Source organism: Colossoma macropomum, unplaced genomic scaffold (genome assembly GCF_904425465.1).
Source record: "Colossoma macropomum unplaced genomic scaffold, Colossoma_macropomum, whole genome shotgun sequence".
NCBI lineage: Eukaryota > Metazoa > Chordata > Actinopteri > Characiformes > Serrasalmidae > Colossoma > Colossoma macropomum.
The window spans coordinates 13,041,858-13,063,726 of NW_023494796.1; the positions used below are offsets into that span (position 1 = coordinate 13,041,858).

The window sequence follows — 21,869 nt, forward strand, 5'->3', positions numbered from 1 at the left end:
GGGTTGGTGTATTTATCCCCAGTATTTGTACTTGGTTTGGTTCTGTGTGTTCTGTGTTTCATGATTCCAGTTGTTTCTTACGTTATTTTTCAAGTTTTATAGTAACTTTAGTTTTGTTTCTTTCTTTTTTTTTTGATGTTTTGGATGGACACCAATAAAGCTCCCAGCTCGCACTTGCATCTTGCTTCCTTGTCTTCTGTGTCTTCCATTACGCTGGACAAGGTGAAGAGGGGTAATGAACAAATGCTTATTGCTGGGATTTTTCAACACAAAACAAACAAAATGAAAAAAGAACAAGACCAAAAGCCCCAAACTTGAGGCCTATGTCTTCAGTCACTTACAGAAATTATGGTTTAATAAAAAAAAAAAGCTCAAAGTGCTTTAGTTGAACAAATGAACTGAGCAGACAAATTACCTTTCCTGCTTTTAAATGACCAGCCAGCTGAGGGAAACACTCTTAAGTCTTTGAGTGAGGTGGTCTAGACACAACTGGCTTAATGCAACTGACCATATTATGCTGAAATTCATCATTTTATGATTTGTGTTTACTATGTAGCGTGATCCATTCAAGCAAAATTCAAGAGGCTCAGTTGATTATGGTGTTACATTTGCTTGTATTCTAAACAGATAAATCTTCTTGGTGGCCATGAAAAGCTTTGTGGTTGGCAGCAAAAGGTTGGGAACCCCTGCACTATAAAGACCATGAACAGAAATATGCTCTAAAAAACAGGTAAAACAAGACAAAAGTGTTCCAACATGAACATTATCATACATAAATCCAGGCCTTCTGACTGAAGAGAAAGATGTTTGCTCAGCAGAGAGGATGAATGAGAGAACTCAGCAGGATTAAGTGGGTGTGCATTTTCCTCAGTTTCACTGTATTTATCCAATCTCAGTAATTAGGTTAATTATGCTGGTTTGGAGCTCCCAGCCTCATGACCACAGGGACCACAGCTGATATTATCACAGATAAAACCACTAAATGGAGACATCTGAAATGAACGTAAACCAGTGCATCTTTTTCTTCACAAGTGCCCAGACACACCAACGCAAAGGAGAACGAGTGCCAACTGAAGCTGGCAGCATACTTCGAAAGACTGAAGGACTGTCATTATTATACTGTCATTATTATACATAATGTCTCAGTTGGTAGACAGTGACTTTTTACATTAGATTTTAGCAGATCTGCCAAAGATCACCATCAATGACATGTATCACTTCATTCAGACATTCTCATCAGCTGTTTCTGAATGCAGAATGTCCCTTCATGTTTAATAAGAACAATGTTTAACAACTGAAGTAAATCTAAATTACTTTTATTGGACAACATGTCTCATAGGGCTTTTACCTACGCTGTCAGACCGTGATGATGGCTTGTAGGCTGAGATTGCAGCATTACCTGAAGCAGTTGGCCAAGCGAGGGCTGTAGGCCGTGCACACGTAAAGCTAGCTAGTCCCAACGTTAGGCTTATGGCTAATGGATAACCCCAAGAGACTGGTTTGTCATCCAACTCTCTTTTTTCTCCTTTAATCTTTACAATCTGATGTCAATCCTTCAACAACAAATTGAACCACCCTACCTCAGGCTGCAACTCACCACATGGGAGGTGTTTGGCACTAGATTTATGTTGTGTTATTTGTCGCATATTGGTATAACAGTAATGACAAAGCTCATAACTGAGAAAGAATTTCAACCTGTTTACTAGATGAACCGGTATATCGCCCACTAATTAGCACCATCCACTTACCTCTGTTACCTCTTTGTCTCATTCAAACTTGCAGCCTTTTCTTGTTTTTATTTTACCAGAAAGCTTTTTACCAGAATATACATGTTCACATCTGCCATTAAGGTCCCCTTTCAACAGCCAATAGCTGCTTCACTTCTCAATCACGTACAAAATACAAAAAACTCCTCTGTAAAACAAAAGTGCCACAGAAGAGTTCTGCTTTACTTGCAGCAGGCCTTACTTGAGCAGTTTGCCACTGGAAATGAACTCTAAAATCTAAAGTGCTGCAGAAATGTTCTGCTTTTCTGGCCCTAATAAAGATGTCACTGGTATTTCCTCTGAGAGGCTGCACCCAGAATCCTAGCTTTGATCATTAACGGTGCTACTTAGCACAACTGGACAAAACATTCAGGAGCATCTGAAGATTTAAAATAAGTTGGAGGAATCAACATATTAACAAACATTAGGTCTGTAATGCATATTATACATAATTATAATAAATCTCTCATATGAGAAATAGTTACTTGGTGAAGGAAAAATGTTCTTAATTTCAAGGTAAGCTATACAGACTTCACATAGAAATGGCAAACATCAGACAGATTTAGAATATAAACAGAATAAATGCTGCTCTGAACGATACGCTGAAAGGAGAGTAAATGTGAGAGGCAGAGTTCTCCTACAGGTAAATTCTTTCTGACATCAAATCTGAAACAAACTCTCTCTCAGAAGAAGGACAACTCTGAAAATCCTTTTCATCCACAGCTCTTGCTGAGAACACGCTTGAGCTTTGAGGAACTGATCTTAGCTTGGCTCTCAGCACTACATTTAGCATCAAACTGAGAGCAAATCTGACTGGGATATTTTATTTCTAATAAAGTGGCAAGCAAGTGGAAGGACAAGGGAACAGCTTCTAACAAAGCGGTCATTAGAGACACTATGCACTGTACCTCGGCATGTAAATGATAAATTGCTCTATGTTCATATGGCTTTGGGATGCTAAGATTAGCTAACAGGTGGCTGGGTGTGAGACCCCCACAGAGACAATAATCTCACCAGATTAGAGAACAAGTGCCTTGCTCATCACAGGGGCATGTTCGGGGAATACGGTCCAGGCTACAGTGTTTTATATTCTGGAAAAACAAAATTAAAAGGAATAGTTCAATACAAAAATTGGTCTAGCAGACAAGAATAAACAATGAACCAAAAGACGGAGGATATAAAGTTAGCTTCAATCCAAGAGCTTTCATGCTCTCCAGGCTGTTGAAAGTATCCAAGCCGAGCTTCTTGTATCGTAACAGGGAAAAGAGTAAACAAAAGTTAAACGGAAAAAGACGCATGTGCTGGCGTGCTTTTTACGCAGGAAAAATAAAATTGGATCTCATTCGGCCACACCGTGGACCCTACCCATCTTTGTTTGCAAAGGCTAAGTCTATGGTGGATGCTTCTTTTATACCCAATCATGATCCCCTCACCTGTTACCAATTCACCTGCTTATAGTAGAATGTTTTAAAACAGTGCAACCTGAATACTGTAAAAACTGTCTTGTTTTTTTTTTAATTCAAACTTTAAAGAGAGTTTAATAGAATATTATGTTTTAGAATTTAACAGACATTTTAATATTTAAGTCAAAGTTGAACTTTTTTAACTTCTTAACTTTAGCTTTTTTGTACTGTTTCCATGGGGCAGTTTTTGAGCTAGAACCATAAAATTGCAGGATCATGGAGCCTATGCGGGAATTGTGCGCTTGTGCTTTTGGGACTGATCACATGTGCAGTTTTCATACAGTGAACACCTTAGAAACCACCTGTGTTTTTATAGCAATGGCTTTGTCAAGCCAAATTGACAAAAGTCATAAACTTTTTTGTAGTTTACACTGTGCTCCCTGGAACTTTAAATATCAAAAAATCACAAACAAACTTGCACCTGAGTCTGTAAACTAAGCCTGAATCTTTCTCTTTCTTGTAAGACGTGTTCCAAAGGAGAAATCTGGTATTGATTACAGGGCGGTTTGTGTGTTAATAACAAAGGGAGCGAATCCAGCTTCACACCCCAGAGCTAATGGGCGTGTCCCAGAGAGAGAGAGAGAGAGAGAGAGAGAGAGAGGAGAGAGAGAGAGAGAGAGAGAGCACAAACAGGCACAGAGAGAGAGAGAGAGAGAGCACAAACAGGCACAGAGAGAGAGAGAGAGAGAGAAAATACACATACAGGCACAGACAGCAAGGGGTGGGAGCAAAAGAGAGAGAGTTTTGCAAAAAGCACACAAAGTAAAAAGTTTTCCCACAAGCTTGAACTGTTATTCTTCAAATTTCTCCAACTGCAGCCTTGTGCTTGACCAAATAGAACAGTGGTTAAATTTAAAGAGTCTATTTTGTGGAAAACTGAATTTTCCTCAATATTTCAAAGAAACAAGATTTAATAATTAAAGTAAATAAACACCGTGAAAGTGTCAAAACATACCAATCATTCCCCAGTCCATTTAGTCCATATATGGCAACTAAACTGCCAAAACAGGCTGTTTGGAATTTGCCATTTTTGTGATGTCACACACCAACACATTTTTTGCCTATTAAGCCCACAGCAGTTTTGCCTTGCGTATTCATGCTGATGTTATAAGTAGTACTGCTTTTCGAATTAAACACTACACAGGACAGTCAGTCGAAACAGAGCTCTTTCATATACAGTCGTATCCAAAAGTCTGGGTGTTTCCAGGTCAAGTTACCTATTTTGTTACTTTTCTCAATACCTGAAATTACGTTACCACATTCTCCACAGAGAATATACTTTGTTACACATAAACTGTTTATTTGCTGAATTTAACATGTTGTAAACATTAAATAAATAAATAAATAAATAATAACAACATGGGTGTGGCCTGTGCAAAAGCTTTGACACCAATATGTTAAACTCACCAAATAAGGAGGAACAAAAAAGGAGGACAGGGGCCCTTTAATGTAGTGCTGCACCAAACTTATTGACCTTATTAAACAAATCGGCCTTGATACACAATCAATACTGTCTCTTATATTGCGTTCACATGTTTGCAGTAGACGGATGAAGACAATCTGGATAATCCACTGTTTTTAACAAAGCCACAACAGAAAATTTTGCCACAGCCAGCAGCACTGATCCGCAGACCGCAGTGGTGAGTGGAACGATCCATCAAGGGTTCCGTTTTCACAGCTTTTGCCATCGACTGCAGCAGTGGAATAAATCAGAAGTTGTTTTCTTGTCAGCTATGGACGCCAAACGACTCTTCGTTAAATTCTAGAAAAATTCATTGTACAAAAAAAGGGCGTCCTCCTGACTTTCTACCTTCAACAAACAATCTTCACTGCTAAAACCCTCCTCCAACAGGCATCCATTTTTGCCGGCAATACACATTGTCACAGCTTTCTGAGGAATTACATTTCAACGTTGTGAGCACCAAAACAACAGGTTGTCACAACGTAACTGTGTGGGCTGAGGTGCAGGAATTTTCCCCTGTACTGTATCAGCATCGCAAGAGAAAAACTATTTCATACTTTTGCATTATTATCAATTTCATGTAGGCCAAAAAGTTATAATTAAATGAAATTTTGATGAATAATAAGGGTGGCTCATTTTAAAATTTCTCAATTAAACATCAGCTAAAAAGACAAGCTGCACTATTCATGCTGGCTAATAGCAAACACCTGCAATTTGAAGGTATTTTATGCTTGATACAGCTTCTAAGTTTTTTGTAATACTTTGTTATATTCAACGTTAATAATTTTCATTTTTATTACACTTTTGCTCTAGCTACAGCCTCATGTTAGACAGAATGATGTATACAATATTTAAATAAGATTTAAATAAAAAAAAACACGTACAGGTATCGGTATCAGAAGAGAAAAACTGGGATTGGTGCATCTCTACTGTAATTTCACTGCAGCTCACAAGAATAATGTTTGAAATTTCCACTGCAAGAGGCTCAAAGTCCATCAGCAACATGTGGTATCTCTCACAGAGCTCTGCACAGGGACGTTAAGTCTCGAGGTGAGAAGTGATGTAAAGCCTGCTGTCAGGATCTACTGAAATATTTACAGAGGACCAGATCACCCGTGCACAGCTCCAGAAGAGCTGATCTGAGAGCAGTTTTACAGCTCTACACAAGGTTTCTTCTCAAGTGCTTTAAAAGTCCTTTACAATGAAACAGGCTGTTTTTTGTTACTGTACCTTTAAGACTGGTAAACATGTAAATGAGCTCTGTTCTGGTTGTGCTGTATTGTAGCTTGTTCAAAAAGCACTCCTTATAACTTTAGTGTGATGGGGTGGGGCTAAACGTCTGTTGACTAAACAGGCCAAATTATGCAAATGTGTTGTTTTTTGTTACAACACAAAAACAAGTAATTCAAAACGAGCTGTTTAGCTTCCATATACAGAGTTTTGAAACTTTTAAAAGTGTTTACATACTACATCAAAAAAAAGTGAGGAAATGTGTGGTTTTCCATGACATAGGCCCTTTAAAATCATTGTGCTTTACGTTAGTGCAGAACTAAGGTTATTTAGACCAAACAGCAGGGAACCAAAAATGGAAACACTGTGCAGCAGATTCAAATTCATCTTCTTCAGAACTCCCGAGACACGCAAATGCAAACACAGCACAGCCTCATTTACATCCCCTGCAAACCTCATACGAGGAAGCTGTTCAATCCTAAGGGGGAGGGGGGGGGTGTGACAAGGTAACCGTAACTATGGAGACGTCAACAATCAGACAGCAGTTTGGAAACCCCAGGAGAATGAGAATAGCCACCGACACAGGATGACATCCACAAGCTCAAATATACCAACAATACACACTCCAAAAAAACAAAAACACAACTAGAGGACTACAAACACAGTTCCAGTAAAGTTAGGACAGTAGCCAAAATGCAAATAAAAAGGGAAAGCAATGATTTGTAAAATGTCTTTTGCAGGTATTTATTTAGAGAAAGAAGAGATATTTAATATTTTATCTTAACAACTTTATTGGTTTTCTTTTTAAATATAATCTAATTCCAAATTTAACACCTGCAACACATTCTAGAAAAGTTAGGACATGGGCAATGTAAGACTGGGAAGTTTGGGAACTTTCCACAGGTGCACAGGTGAATAGGAAACAGGTGACTCAATCATGATTGTGGGTATAAAAGGTGCATTTAAGGAAGGCTTAGTGTATCTGCTTTGTGAAAAACTGTGTGAGCGAATATACAGCAGTTCAAGAACAACATTCTCAATGCACGATTGCAAGGAATTCAGGAATTTCTCCATCTGCAGTCCATAACATTATAAAAGATTTAAAGAATCCAGAGAAATCTCAGTGCCTAAAGGCCAAGGCCAAAAAACAATCTATTGGAAGTGGACTAATATATAGGGTATGGGCAAGAGCAACATGCACATCTGTAAAACAACAATTAATGCTGAGGGGTACAGGGGTCCACCTGAAAACATGTGGCACGTTATGAAGCCAATATTCAACAATGAACTGTTTAACAGCTGTTATGTTATTGTTATTATTATTATGTTATTATTATTATTATTATTATTATTATTTTCTTCAGAGTTAGTTTCACATTGTACCAAGTTTACCTGTGAACATGGTACAGTGTGAACATGTGAACAAATTCAGAGAGATTTTGGCCTGAAATCCACTCATGTTGAAGGGCTACATGACAATGTTGAGGGAAAATTATTATTTATTTATTTATTTATTTAAATTTTCACTATTTTACCATCATCAACATTACGTATAAAAACTCAGAAGATGCGTATATAGGTTCACCGTTGGTTTTGGATAGTAAATAAAATGGCTGTATTTGTGTTGTAGACATTGTGATCCCTGGTTCCTATCACCACCACTGTAAAGAAATCAGAGTCTCTGCAATGAACCATTTCACATCCAACCTCTCTAAATGACTTTGTTTACATCTCAGCCACTGAAATACACAAACATTTTAAAAAGCTGGTGGGATTCCCTTTTAAGGACACTTAGTCTGCATGCCTCAACACACACACACACACACACACACACATACACACACACACACACACACACAGAGGATGGGGGAAGAGTGATGGGAGGTTGTGTACAGAACTGCCTGTAATGTGGAGATAAAGCTACAGTGGCTCCTGAGGGATAAAATGCAGCCCTGTAGTCATAACCTCCAGCTGATAATATTCAAAAACTGAAAGACACTTAACTTCCCTCACACAAACACAAACACAAACACACACACACACACACTCCAGAGAAACACATATGCAGTTTAGGAACAGTTTAGGAGGAATAGAGAATACAACACAGGAGAGTAGACAAAAAATGGGGAGAAATAAAGAATTATCAGAGAAGGAACAGAGAAGAAATTGAGCAGGAACAGAGGAGTAATAGAGAAGGAGAAAGAGAGGAAAAAAGGAGGAACAGAGGAGAAGTAGAAGAGGAGTATGGGAGGAGTAGAGGAGGAATAGGGGAGGAACAGAAGTGGATTGGGGTGGAATAGAAGATGCACAGAGAATGAGAGAGGAGCAACAGAGAAGAAACAGAGAAGGAACCGAGGAGAAGAAGGGGAGGAATAAAGCAGGAATAGAGGAGGAGAAGGAAAGAAATAGAAAAGGAGTTGAGAAATAGAAAGAACAGAGGAGAAGCAGTGTGGAAATAGAGAAGGAACTTTGGGAGAATAGTGGAGGAATAGATGAGAAGTAGACAAAGACAAGAAAAAATTAGATGATGAATATAGGAGGAACAGAGGAGAAACAAACAGCATAAAAGCGAGGAATACAGGAGGAGTTTAATAGTCCTGTAAATATGTTTGGTGTTTGTGTACAGCCAGACAGTGTGTTTACTGAGAGGAGATACGGGACGTGTATGCAAAAGTTTGAACACCCTCAATTTTCTAAGTGAAAATACAGTTAAGCTTAAATATCAATCATTATTTCCGCTAATTTTAGTGAACAATTTGTATTTATTGCTGAGTTTAACACTGGAAAAAACATCAAATATAATAACTTTCGCACATGTCACCATTTATGTTCTATTTTTCTTTTCAATATGTTAAATTCAGCAAACAAACAGTAGCTCTGCATTAAAATGTGCAAAAGTGTGATCTCTGTAGAGGATGTGTTCATTTATTTTCACTTAGAAAATCCACAAAACATGGAATTTGACCAGGTGCACTCAAACTTTTGCATACGACTGCATATTTCACATAAAGAGGAAAGGCGACTCGCTGTTAGAGACTAAAAATGCAATTTGGGATCTAGACGGGTTACCACACATACAGGCAGTCATTAGGTCTGTCAGATCAAACACAGAAGTGAGAGAGAAAGAGAGAGAGAGAGGGAGAGAGGGAGAGAGGGAGAGGGAGAGAGAGAGAGAGAGAGAGAGAGAGACAGCAGTGAGAGAAGATCACGTTTCTGCTCTCAGAACATCTCATCTCATGTTTATGTTGAACACGCTGCAGCTCACAGTGCTGTTTCTTGCTATTACTACTTTATGTATCATAATATTTAAAGATCTAAAAAAAGACAGAACGCACAAGCAGTGCCACATTTAAAGAGCCCATTTCATGGTAAAACCAAGCTCCCTTTAAAAAATAAATAAATAAAAAGTTTGATATACTATTTAAACACTATTAAAGTTTCATAAGGTACCCTTCACTCCCCAGACCATATAAGAAAACTAAGCTACAAATACAGCCTGTTTTGAATTCACTGTTTTTATGATGCCACAGCTGTTTAGCTCTGCCCATTCAGCTTACAACAGTCCTAAGTTTCAACCTGGACTGCTTTTTGAATGATGGCAGCCAATGAGAACAAAGCTCATTTACATATATCAGTCTTAAAGGTATTGTTACAAAAACAGCCTGTTTATTTCTGAGAGATAAAGAGAGGCTGGAAAATGGTCACATAAAAACGAATTACGTCCGTTTTTGGTACATAAAATCACACAAACATTGTAAGTGGACCTCAAGGGAAAATTCAAATGCAAGGAAAATACAGGATATGAGCTCTTTAAAAATACTATCAAAAACTATAAAAAATTATATTTATTTTATATTTCACATACAGTGCTGCAGCTAAATCCAGTTAAATAGGACTAATTGTGCTCTCTTTGCAATGAAACATGCAGAAGCTTCATGATCTTTAAGTACTGACTATATTCACGACATGCTCTGAGAGGACATACTGTTCCAACATATATCACAACACGATAACATGTTGTCATACTGCCCACCACTAAGTATAATGTAGCCTGAATGGTGAATGAGTGAGAGAGCATGCTGAAATAAGTCTCAGAGCGGAGAGTGTGTAATCTCTCAGCAATCTGAAACCACCACACCCGGCACTAACCTGAGAAAGAGGCAGAGAGACCACAGACAGAGGACAGGGAGAGAGACAGAAAGAAGACAGAAAGAGAGTCAGAGAAAATGCAGAGAAACAGAGAGAGAGAAAAAGCTAGAGAACAGAGAAAGTAAGTCTGTCCTTTACATACACTGGACAGTAAGTGTTTATTTTCTCAGAAAAGCACTGCACTACAATAAATACACTTAACATTAATAGCATAAGTAGTGATTTTATGTGTGTACATGTGTTTGTTTTACCATTTCCTGCCCTCACCTCGGTGAAGCCCAGTATTATTTGCAGTTATCATCCAGTCCCTGCTTTATCTAATCAACACTTCATTAAATTATTTCAGGTGCTGCTGATAGAAGTGAACAAATCTATGTGATGGCTGGAGTGCAGTGAGAAGTCAAAAACCAAGCCTGTGATCCTGTAACTGTACTCTTCGAACTAGCTTAGAAGATATAAACTAATTTTCAAATTTTCAAAAGAAATTATAAAATAAATGTTATGGGTTTCTGTTATGTTTATTTGTATTTATTTTAATGATATGTGGTATTTTTACTGGGAAAAATGCACTTACCGCCTAGATAAGAAAACTGTTTAAAACTATTTAGGTGTTTTAAGCCCTATTCGGACAGGATTTTCCATGGGAACATTTCTATGTAACATTTGTGACTAATTGGCACAGAACAAGAAATCTCAGTATAAATGACAGAGATGGGAGGGGCTTCTCTCTTTATGCACAACCTTTACTCCAAAAACACTTAATAACCACCGGTCTAGCTGTCTTAAATGAATGCAGTGTGTCATTAGCTGGGGAATTCATAGCCAACAGTCAATGTCACCACAAAAACGCAAAGGTTTTTCAAATAATTTTCACATTTTAATGTTCTAAGTTGTTTATCTTGATTTTAGCGAAAAAGAACACAAGTAAACACTTTGTTGAGAGCTTCCATACATTCTCCAGAGAACATGACAGCATATTTACTGACACGTCAATTTGCATGGATTTAATGTAACCTGTTTTTTTTCTATGGCTCGTTTTATAGAAAGTAAAGGGGGCTGGAATCTTTACTGATGCGGGAGTGAAGTCGGTAAAAACAACCGACATGGTCGGTTCAGACGGGAATAAAATCACAGAAAAACACAAGTAAAAAATACATCACTCCACCTCAACATGTACAACTAATCCTGTCCGAATACTTCTGCACAGTATGTACATATACTGTCACCACTGGCACAAGATCCTGTAACTGCAATATGATAACTTTACCAGAGAAAAATGCATTCAACTTTAATGTACAACAATGTAAAGATATTTTTATTACAATAAAGATAAAGACAAAGATATTTTGGACAATTTCTGTTGCAATCATTAGGACATGTTTCCACAATGTACAGGACAGCTGACACGTTCAAATGGCACATAAAGATAAAATAAAAAAAAAATAAATAAATAAATACATAAACAAGCAAATAAATAGAGTTACAAGGTTTTAATATGTTGGTGCCAATATGTATGTTATTGTTAATGAACAACTGTGAGCAATTTTGTACCATTTATATTGGTCTATTACTCATGAAAACCGCACAATGTAACGACATTAATTAAATAAATAAATAAATGGAGTTTGCGCAAAACTGCCCTGAACTTCACTCATTAACCGCTCACTATGAGGTCACAAAGGCTGTCTGTTACACAGCTTTACACTGTTCAAAAACTCTTTAACAAGTTAACCTATCAGCCATTTATACTGAACCTGACTAAAGCTCAGCACCCACTATTTACTCAACAAAACCATGCCAAAAACCTAAAGAATGTTTTTTCTTTCTGCAAAACATTACTGTAGACACTACAATAACTTAACAACAATAACTTTTAGATCAGCCAATAGCTTTAGAGAAAGAGCAATCAGTGCAGACGTATCTACATCATATCACAAACACACGTCAATATGAGATAAAAGCACTTGGTTTCATCACTGCATCCTACATACAGAAGGAAAACTGACCAAACCTGCTTTTCTGCTCTGTAACACACACCTTTGGTATTTACTGCAGACACATTCAGAGCTTTAGACCTTTAAAAAAAAAAACACAGTGACGTAACGATACTGAAGTGTGTGCTTGGCTGTTCTTTACCCAATTAATTATTTCATAGTTTCTGAAAAATTTACAATTATTCTAAAATGTGTAAAATGGTAAAATATGGAAAAATAATAGTAATAATAGTAATAATAATTAATAACCAATTACAAATTATTGTTAATTATTATTAATATGGCTTCAATATGGCTTCTATTATTCTTTCAAAAAGCGCTCTGTAATGTTTATATGATCCACACAGTCATTCTGACAAACTGTAATACACTACAGGAAGTGTAGAGGGCGATACTATTGTTTTATTTAAATAGTCCACAGGTCACATATAGGTGAGAAAGGGAACTTTTTAGCTGGAAAATTATTTAAAAACTAGTGCACAAAGTTCCTCAGAACTTACAGCATCTATAGATGAAAGGTGGAGAAACGTGTGTGAGTTCCTTACATAGCACACCTTGCTTTAAATAATTAAATCTCAATGGATTTTAAATAAAAGATGATGCAGGTGTAAAATATAGATGGGCTTCTTTCTGAGCGTGATCAGATTGTAGTAACCTAATGCAGATACAGACCTGAGACCTCCAGGCCTCAGGCCATTTCCTCCGGTTTGCACTGCAAATGGAATAGCTGCTTTCACATTTCTGGCAAAAATATCCATATAAGCATGCACTTGATGCATATAGAAGTCTGGATGCTAAAACGTGAAATGACGCAGCAGGAGGTCCAACTGCAGAACAGCCAGTAATGCATCACTAATGTAAGTCAAATAGTCCTCAATGAAATCCTAAAGGCTCATGATGGGAGTCGTAGAAACCAAATTGGTGTTTTGACCTCGTAGGTTCATGGATGGTAAAACTGATATACAAATAATAGCTCTATTATATGTATATCTATTGTAGAAACATAGTCTTAGAGCAATACCGGAAATATTCCCATGGTCTTCAAAACAGTACTTGGAAATGTTTAGAAAGTGATGATGTTCTGCCAGTGGAATCTAGAGCAGCAGTCTTCGGGTTTTTTTCACAAAGCAGAAGTTTCCTACAAGCTAGATCATTTAAGACAGCTCCAATAGGAGTGTTGTCATCATTGGACAGTATTGACTTTGGGTTGATTTTTCTAAACTCCTGCAGAATTAAATGGTAAAGATGCAAAGTCAATAGTTCACAGTGGTGGTGAAAGAAGCCAGACATCCAACTCTAAAAGCTTCCCTCACAGATAGGTATTACATGAAATGGTTATTAATACCTTGCCTGATGCCTGTAACAACATTTTGATTTTGGTCTAAAATTTATATATTATTTTGAAGTCAAAGTTAAAGTGGGGTACGCGGAGGGTGTTGTGGAGCAAAACAGTCCCCAAAAAACCTTAGTGTTTCAAATGTATGACTATTTTACCATTGTCAGCATTACATATAAAAACTCAGAAGACACGTGTGGATCCACTGGTGGTTTTGGATAGTAAAGAAAATGGTTATATTTGTGTTGCAGACATCGCAAACTGAATTATGGGGAAATTGGTGGAATTCCCCTTTAAGTTATCCATAAAGGATGGGAGATTTCACAGTTAGTCAGAGTTGGATAGATACTACACGATTATCTGATTCTTTATCTAATTTGGGGAATCTGAAATTACAGTAATAAACTATAAATGTGACTAAAAATATGATTTTCTTTTAAGTAATATTATTTTAAATGGTGTGGGTGATATGGCAAAAATATAACATCACGATACTTTGAGACAAAAAAAAGGCATGCAATATTTAGTTTTTCTGAGGTTTGCCAAGTTAGAACAGACACTATGCATAAGTAGCGCCACGTGTAATAAAATTACTTTTAAAAACTATAAACACAGTGATTTTTACTAAGTCTATTAGTCACTAAATTCAGTTAAGTAGGACTAATTGTGCTTTATTCATTTTCCCCTGAGGTCCACTAACGTTTGTTCACACACCATAAACAGCCATAATTCATGTTTACATGTCCATTTTCCACTCTTTTTTCGAATTTTCGATGCTGTACCTTTAAGACTAACATATGTCAATGAGCTCTGTTCTGATTGGCTGCCTTCTTTAAGAAAGTACTCAAGGGGAACGTTCCTATTAGCTTCAACGTGAGTGGGCGGAGCTAAACTGCTGTAGACTGAACAGGTGGATCTGAATGTGTTGGTCTTTGTGACATCACAGAAAAGTACGTTCAAAACAGGCTGCTGTCGCAGGCGTACAAACTTTAACAATGTTTACATATTACATCACAGTCTTTTGTTTAAAAAAATGAAATTAAGAAATTATTTTTTTCAAGATAATAGCCCAATATAGATTTCCATAATAATTGGATGTGCAAAAATACTGTTTTTCTCTCAGAATTTTTACTGCATTACAGAATTTTTTACAGTGAACGTAAGAAAACTAAGAGACATTACTTTATAATTGGACGGTGCTAACTGGGCTTTAACTGTCCAGATAAACTAACTCTCCCCTCCTTATTGGCCTGACTTTATCACTTTATCAGGCTATCTGAAAACAGTTCCTTGTGAAATGACCTTCTGGACCATACAAAGCCGAGGCAAAATGTGGCGATGCAAATTCCACAGTTTTCCTGCTCTAACGGCTTTAAAAACAAGAACAAAGGCTACTTTAGGCTACTTTAGCATATATTTACAGCAAAACAGAGAACAAATTAGCATTAGCATTGTTTACCTACACAAACTTTTAACACCGATAACCTCGAAGACTTAAATACTAGAGGGGTTTTAGCTAACTTAGATGGAAAGAAGAAACCAAAAGCTCTCATGTGTTGGCCTAAGTTATCCGGCATTATTGAGCAATCCTGCTCAACAGCTTTACCAAAGAACGACAAAAACAACGACGACACCAGCCAAACGCAGCAGTCCGTCAGTCAGTCTGAGCAGGCTGAGGAGGTAAAACAGGTAAAACTCACCTCTACAGGTGTAATTCCGCCAGGTGCTGAGAGTGAAGGTGTACTTCCTTTTCTGAATAAACAGCCCAAACTCTTCAAGCTATTCTCCTTCTCTTAGTCCTCTGTCAGTCTCTCTCAGACTGTCTGTATTTTTCAATACGACGCACTTCTACACAGGCTCTCTCCCTCTCTGTCTCTCTCTGCCACCTGGGAGCTGAGTGGCAGAACGCCCCGCCCCCTCACTGAAGGGTCACGCCCTCTACGCACCCCGTTACTCTTGAAAGCGTGGCGCTGACGTTTCACCCGCTTTCATTATTGTTTGAACAATGGCGCCCTCCTCTGGTAAAATTGTCTCTACACCGTTAAAGGGCCCATATCTTACAATTTTCCTGTTTTTTTCCTGATGTGCACGTTTGTGCGATTTTATGTACCAAAAATAGTCATGAGCCATTTAATATGACCATTTTCAACCCCTCTTTAGCCCTGATCATTAAACAGGCTGTCTTTGTTAATGTCAGAGTACACTGACGGGACAAACACGAACGAACATTCTTATTTCGGCAGATGTCCTCAGAATCATCAGAAAAAGAAACCACTAGTAAAACTAGAGTGAATAATGAGAAGAGAATATTCTAGACCAGGGATGTCGCTAGGCCATTTTTAATGAGGCTAAATAACATTCCCAAACAAATGTACAGTACTAGTTTAAATCACTTACAGTTTTTCTTATTCATTCTTTATTATTCGACCGTGTCATCACGTCTCCAATTTTCAAAATGCTGTGATAGCAGGAAAACTCGAACAAGAAGCTGGCGAATAGGAAGCCAATTTTAGCTTCACCGTTCTGTGTATAAAGATTAGAAGTGATTCACACATTGATGGATTTGCTGATTGTGTTTTTACCGGAGCTCGCGCTAAAATCGCGTCAGGTGCAGACTGAATACTTTCCTGCTGGTCCGGACGGCTAATTAGCACGATCAGTTATTAAAGAAATCGCCTCAGATAAAGAACAACAGACAACGCGGCATCTAGATATGTATATCTATGGGGTATAATAGCTTTGAATAAAATTATGCCTTGAAATGCATTGTGATACGTTTATATAGAGTTTTCCAAAACAATAACAATACATATTACATATAATAAGAATGTTGGTCGAAATCGTAATTAGAAAAAACAACAGATTTCATATTTATATTTATTTTAATCCGTCATTCCTTACATGTGCTGCTCCTCAGCGCCCTCTCGTGGATTCTCTAATAAACGCCCCTCAGTGCTGCTCCTCAGCGCCCTCTCGTGGATTCTCTAATAAACGCCACTCAATGCTGCTCCTCAGCGCCCTCTGGTGGATTCTCTAATAAACGCCCCTCAGTGCTGCTCCTCAGCGCCCTCTGGACGTTGTGATTAAACCCTCACCATTGCTGCTCTCACTCATTCATCACTCTCACTTTTTGCTGGACGGGGCAGCAGAGCTGAGCTGTTTTCTTGTTCAGCATTAACTATGGGAGAAAGTGAGAGGACATCTGTTCTAGAATAAGATGTTTAACTTTTAAGTCTCACTCTGCACTTCTGATTTCTTCTGCTGTTATAACTAAAGGATCTGATGGCTGAAGGGAAAAGAGAAGAAGAGGCTGAGGGGTTGTCGGGTGGGAGAGTTTTGCGGAGACGAAGCGCAACAGGTAACACAGCTGCATGTATTAACTCACAACGTTTACTCAGAAAACTTTTACTAAGTGAAATTCTGATGTATTTGTACTTCTCTGAGTATTTTCAAATAACAAAACATTTTTTAAACTGGGCTCATTATTCGACTGAAGTAACAGCAGAGCATTTAGAGACACTTTATTCTTTCACCACTGAACCGTGCTGTTATAAATGATCTGAGCTCTGACCCCCTTGTTAGTTTTCTCTCTGGCTAACTTCACTTTTCCTATGTTTGAATGTGAAGATCAGGTTTTCATGTTGAATCTCACACAAAGTAATTACAGAGTCAGAGCTTTTAGTAACGTTTAATCCAGATATCAGAGCTGAAACTGAATTTAATCCAATAATATTTTATTATACTTAAGAAATAATGAATTACATTCATATAAACAGGTCATACATCACACTTATACCGAAGTAATGATTTGCAGATGGACCACAGTAATCTCAATTTAATTAATTTAATTAAGGAGGACTGATGACAGTATGTGTTTCTGTATTGTAAATATAGATAAGCAGAGAGATAGAGAGATAGATAGATCAATAGATAGAAAGATAGGTGGACAGACAGATAGAAAGACAGATAGCCAAATAGAAAGATGGACAGATAGAGTGACATACAGATAGAAAGACATATATATATATATATATATATACACACACACACACACATATATATATATATATATATATATATATATATATATATATATATATATATAGATACAGATAGACAGTCAGATAGATAGACAGGCAGACAAAGGGACAGATAATGATTTATATGAAGTTGTAAAAGTCACATATGGATGATTATATGCAAGACATTGTATGGACACGATAGTTATTCAATCAAAAAATATACTTCATGTGGTAAGAAGCAGTTGTAATTGGTGTCATTTAATTTAAAGTAATTGTTTGACTAAATTATAATTTAGTCAAATTTAAACACTGTATATGCAGCTCTGTAACAGTCTTACAGTGTAACCTCATCAGCAGGACGATAATGAGAGATACTCAGCAATGATGTTGAGTTTAGTTTGAGTTTTGAGGGGAATTTTCTCACACAGTTTAACATTGTTTTGTAGTGTCAGAGCTGCTGAGTCAGCAGGGTGTGAGTGTGTGTGTGTGTGTATGTGTGTGTGTGTGTGAGAGAGAGAGAGAGAGCGAAGCAGACAACCAACTCCCCCCCACCCCCCACACATGCACAGGGTGTGTTATGCTGCCAGCTGGTCTATACTTGAGCCACCTGTGTGCCCGATCCCAACAACTGTCCCGTATCAGAATTCACCAAAACCCACAACACTCTCAGCTGCTGCTGCAGGAAAGCTGAAGAAGCTGTTAAAGCGATAGTTCAGCAAAATATCTAATTCCCCATGTCCTGATCAGCCAAGAAATGTTTGGTGTCTAAGTTTACTTCTTTAGTTTTATTAGAAGAGTTACAAGCCTAGTGTAGGTTTGTAAGATAGGGGATAATCGAACTAAAGGTGATTAAAGGGAATTTTTTAATTACTTAAAAGGGAACTCCACTGTTTTTTCTAAATGTATGTATAGTTAAAAGGTTAAGATCTTAAAGTCTTTCAGAGTGGTTTGGTGTGAAATGCTCTGTTCTAGAGAAATTTACTGAGTCAGAATTGTTCACAGTGGTGCTGATAGGAACCAGATGTCCACCTCTAAAAGCTCCCTCACAGAAAGTTGTTACATGAAATGATTATGAATTCACTGCCTGATGTCTGAGCCATTGTTTTACAATTGTTTTACAGTATGATTTTGGCCTAAATATTTTTTTTTTTATTTTTTCAGTCCATTTAGAATGGAAAGGTACATACAGAGCAAAAAATCTCCAAAAACATTTTTAAAAATATTTTTTCTCTATTTTGCCATCATCAACATTACATATAAAACCTCAGAAGACACATGTAGGTTCACTGGTGGTTTTGGATAGTAAATAAAATGGCTATATTTCTGTTGTAGACATTGTGATCCCTGGTTCCTATCACCACCACTGTAAAGACATCTGACTTTCTACAACGAACCATTTCACATCAAACCACTCTGAATGACTTTACATCTCAAGCACTGAATTTTAGAGAAATTTTGAATAATCAATGGAATTTCCTTTTAGCCTGATTGCCCCAGTGCTAAAACTAAAACTGCAGACACCAAACTACATTTAGGGTAAGAACGGAAACTGGATGAATGAGACTTTTTGCTGAACCATCACTTTATAAATCTATTAGACGGTAATAGTTTGACTATAAACTTAAATCAACAGGTTCTAAAAGGCAGGATGAGTTACTACAGGAGCACAGTGAGCTTCTTTTCAGATAAAAATCCTCAAAGAATGTCACACTTTAAATGACATTGGGTCAGTGTGTAGATAAGGAGGCTGAGTGTAATTCTAATTAAACATGTAAAGTACAATCACACTTTGATTTGATGAAACAGGCTGGGGGACATTCTGTACAGAAGATAGTTGATGCTTATTTATTTCTTTATTTCCAAAACAAACATTTTATATGTAAAAAAAGTTTTCTGAAATGCCTCAACAAGATGTTTTCAGCAGCTAACAAGGTCCCAACCAAAGAGTACTAAAAAAATCCTGTGTAAATTCCTTTCAATAAAAGTAAATATGTTAACGAAAATGACTGGAGTACACAGACTGCTGAAAAACTACTACTTTTAGTCAATATTCACCTAACAGAAAACTAGATGAAAGGTAGATACTGTCTGTAGCTAGGTTAACCCATTAGCTTACCTTCACTGTTATCTTACATTAGCTAAATTAGCTAGCCAACAGGGCTTGGGAATAAGATTGTTCCACCATATTCACATGGTTTATTGCATTTTTCATGCTTGTCATGCTTGACATTAATCCAAATGAAATGGAAGTGTATCTTAACTGACTCCAGAGCAGTGCCCATCAACTTTTTGGCAGTCTAGATCCGCACAATCTAAACAACGTAATGTAATGATCTGGATATGCTAACCCCTGCTGAAAAAAAACAGCACCGGCCACTATGAATTCCATGCTGGTCTATACTGGTTTACTTTGGTTTTTGCTAGTCTCATACTGGTTTAGCTGGTCACCCAGCGAAGTTATGCTGGTTGAACAGCATGCGAACATTCAAAACATATGTTGATTTTGCTGTTGGCCAGCATATTAACTTCCTTTGCTACTGACCAGCATACCAGCATCCAAAGCACAACACATGCTGGTTTTACTGGATACATAAATGTTAACCTCTGACACCGCGGCTAAGATTACTAGCCCATTCACAGCATAACTTTTTTCACTTGTACCTTTTAGTTGGAAAACAACACATTTTAAAAGGTAAAATGTTAGGTTTGTTGATCACTAGTGGCAGTATCAGTGCACACCTTACTATGACGCTAGGATTTGCTTCTTACTGGCCAGCTTCTTATTTTAATTTTCTGTTCCATGGCTCATTTATACTCCCTTAATGAAAAAGAATACCTACGTTTCAAATGATGTAACTGTAAAAGGACACCATAGCTATTTAGCTAAGATTAGTTAAAAAGTTTGAAAATGAGAGAAATATTTTATTTTGAAAAATAAAGAGAACATTATAAAAGGATAGTATAGCTAAACAAGGTCTAACAAGGTACACTGACTGAAATAGCTTATCTGTATTTTTCCAGTCAAGTAAATACAAATGGGAATGTAGCTAGCTAGCCAAGTGCTTCCTCCAGTTGAGAGTAGACTTGTGGTAAAAGGTGGATGTTTTATTTTGTTTTTTAAGCTGAATACATTATTACAAATAAACTCAAGTAAAAGTTATTATTATGATTTAAACAACATTAAGTAAAAAAAAAAAGTAACATTACTGGTAAAAATGCATCTTTTTCGTACATTTTTGCTCGCACTATCATTTTGTGTGTGTTTTGTTCAATTGTTCTGATGTCTTCACTGTTATTCTAAAATGTGTGAAAAATGTAAAATCCTTAATAAGGAGGTGTGTCCACATTTTTGAGTGGGGCTGGTAGTGGTGTTTTGGGTGGAGTAAAATTTGCTACAGCTGCTCCTTCTTCATACTGATCCAGGATTTGCTCCTCTCAGGAGCTAATGCTGATCTCAGAGCAGTGTAACACAGTGATGAGTCAGAGTGAAAACCTGCACAGACAGGATTTAAACACAGTACACACTCAGAGACAAACCTACCTTTCAGAGTGCGGACATGACCTGTGGAGTGAGGACTGACTCTCTCTGATTTGACGTGTTCATACGGGTAGACATGAGTGATCATCAAAAGCACTGCATTGCGCAGTACAGGGAAATGACTAAAACAGAATTTGTAATTTGAAACGGTTAATGTCCATATGTTCTCTGAGCAAATATCTGAAGAACCTTTTCAAATTCATCAAACCACATGGCCTAAAAAGTGAATTTTTAACACTTAATTTGCCATTCAGTTCAGTCTTTTGGTCACACGTGGCTACAGATTTTAACATAGCAACAGAAAATCCAAATTTGACTGTGAATTAAAGTATAAATTAGAGTCCACTATAGATGCTCACCTTGTCTTCCAGATTAACATTCAGAATAGAGGGCATTCAAAAATATAGTGAAATTCTTATTCAGCGTGCTCCGACAGATAAAAGTACAAAAACAGAGGTGCACAGGGGGCAACAGATGAGAAGGGTCTTGCGTCAGACCATGTGACTTTCCATGTGACTGTCCTCCCACTGGCTGTGTGTCGCCTCACAGGAAGAAGGGCATGGGATTGATTCCCAGCAGGGTGACCAGCATCCTTTCTGTGTGGAGTTTGCATGGTGCTCCGGTTTCCTCCCACAGTCCAAAGACATGCAGGCAGGCCTATCAGATATGCTAAATTGCCCCTAGAGTGTGAGGGGGTGTGTGTGTGTGTGTAAATGTATATGTGTCTCTGTCTGCCCTGCGATGAACTGGCGACCTGTCCTTCCACCCAATGACTTCCGCCCAATGACTGCTGGGATAAGCTCCAGCTCCCCCGTGACCCAGAAGGATAAGCGGCTTAGAAAGGGTGTATGTGTGTGTGCTCTCTATTGTTTTTCTGACATTCTAGCCAACAGAGGCACTGTGAAAACT

At 37.5% G+C, this 21,869-nt stretch overlaps 2 protein-coding genes across 3 annotated transcripts in view; one reads left to right on the plus strand and one right to left on the minus strand.

Annotated features, from left to right (window-relative positions):
* Positions 1–15,308, minus strand: part of fam160a1a (family with sequence similarity 160 member A1a) — a 47,827-nt gene extending 32,519 nt beyond the window's left edge. For both annotated transcript variants that reach the window (XM_036583827.1, XM_036583826.1), the window contains exon 1: positions 15,101–15,308. The gene's annotated coding sequence lies outside the window, so the exon portion shown is untranslated. The remainder of the gene's footprint in view (positions 1–15,100) is intronic.
* Positions 15,309–16,534: 1,226 nt separating this feature from the next.
* sh3d19 (SH3 domain containing 19) overlaps positions 16,535–21,869 on the plus strand; it is a 31,618-nt gene continuing 26,283 nt past the window's right edge. Inside the window, exon 1 of the mRNA XM_036583828.1 lies at positions 16,535–16,758. Coding sequence (XP_036439721.1) covers positions 16,683–16,758 — 76 coding nt within the window. The 5' untranslated portion in view covers positions 16,535–16,682. The remainder of the gene's footprint in view (positions 16,759–21,869) is intronic.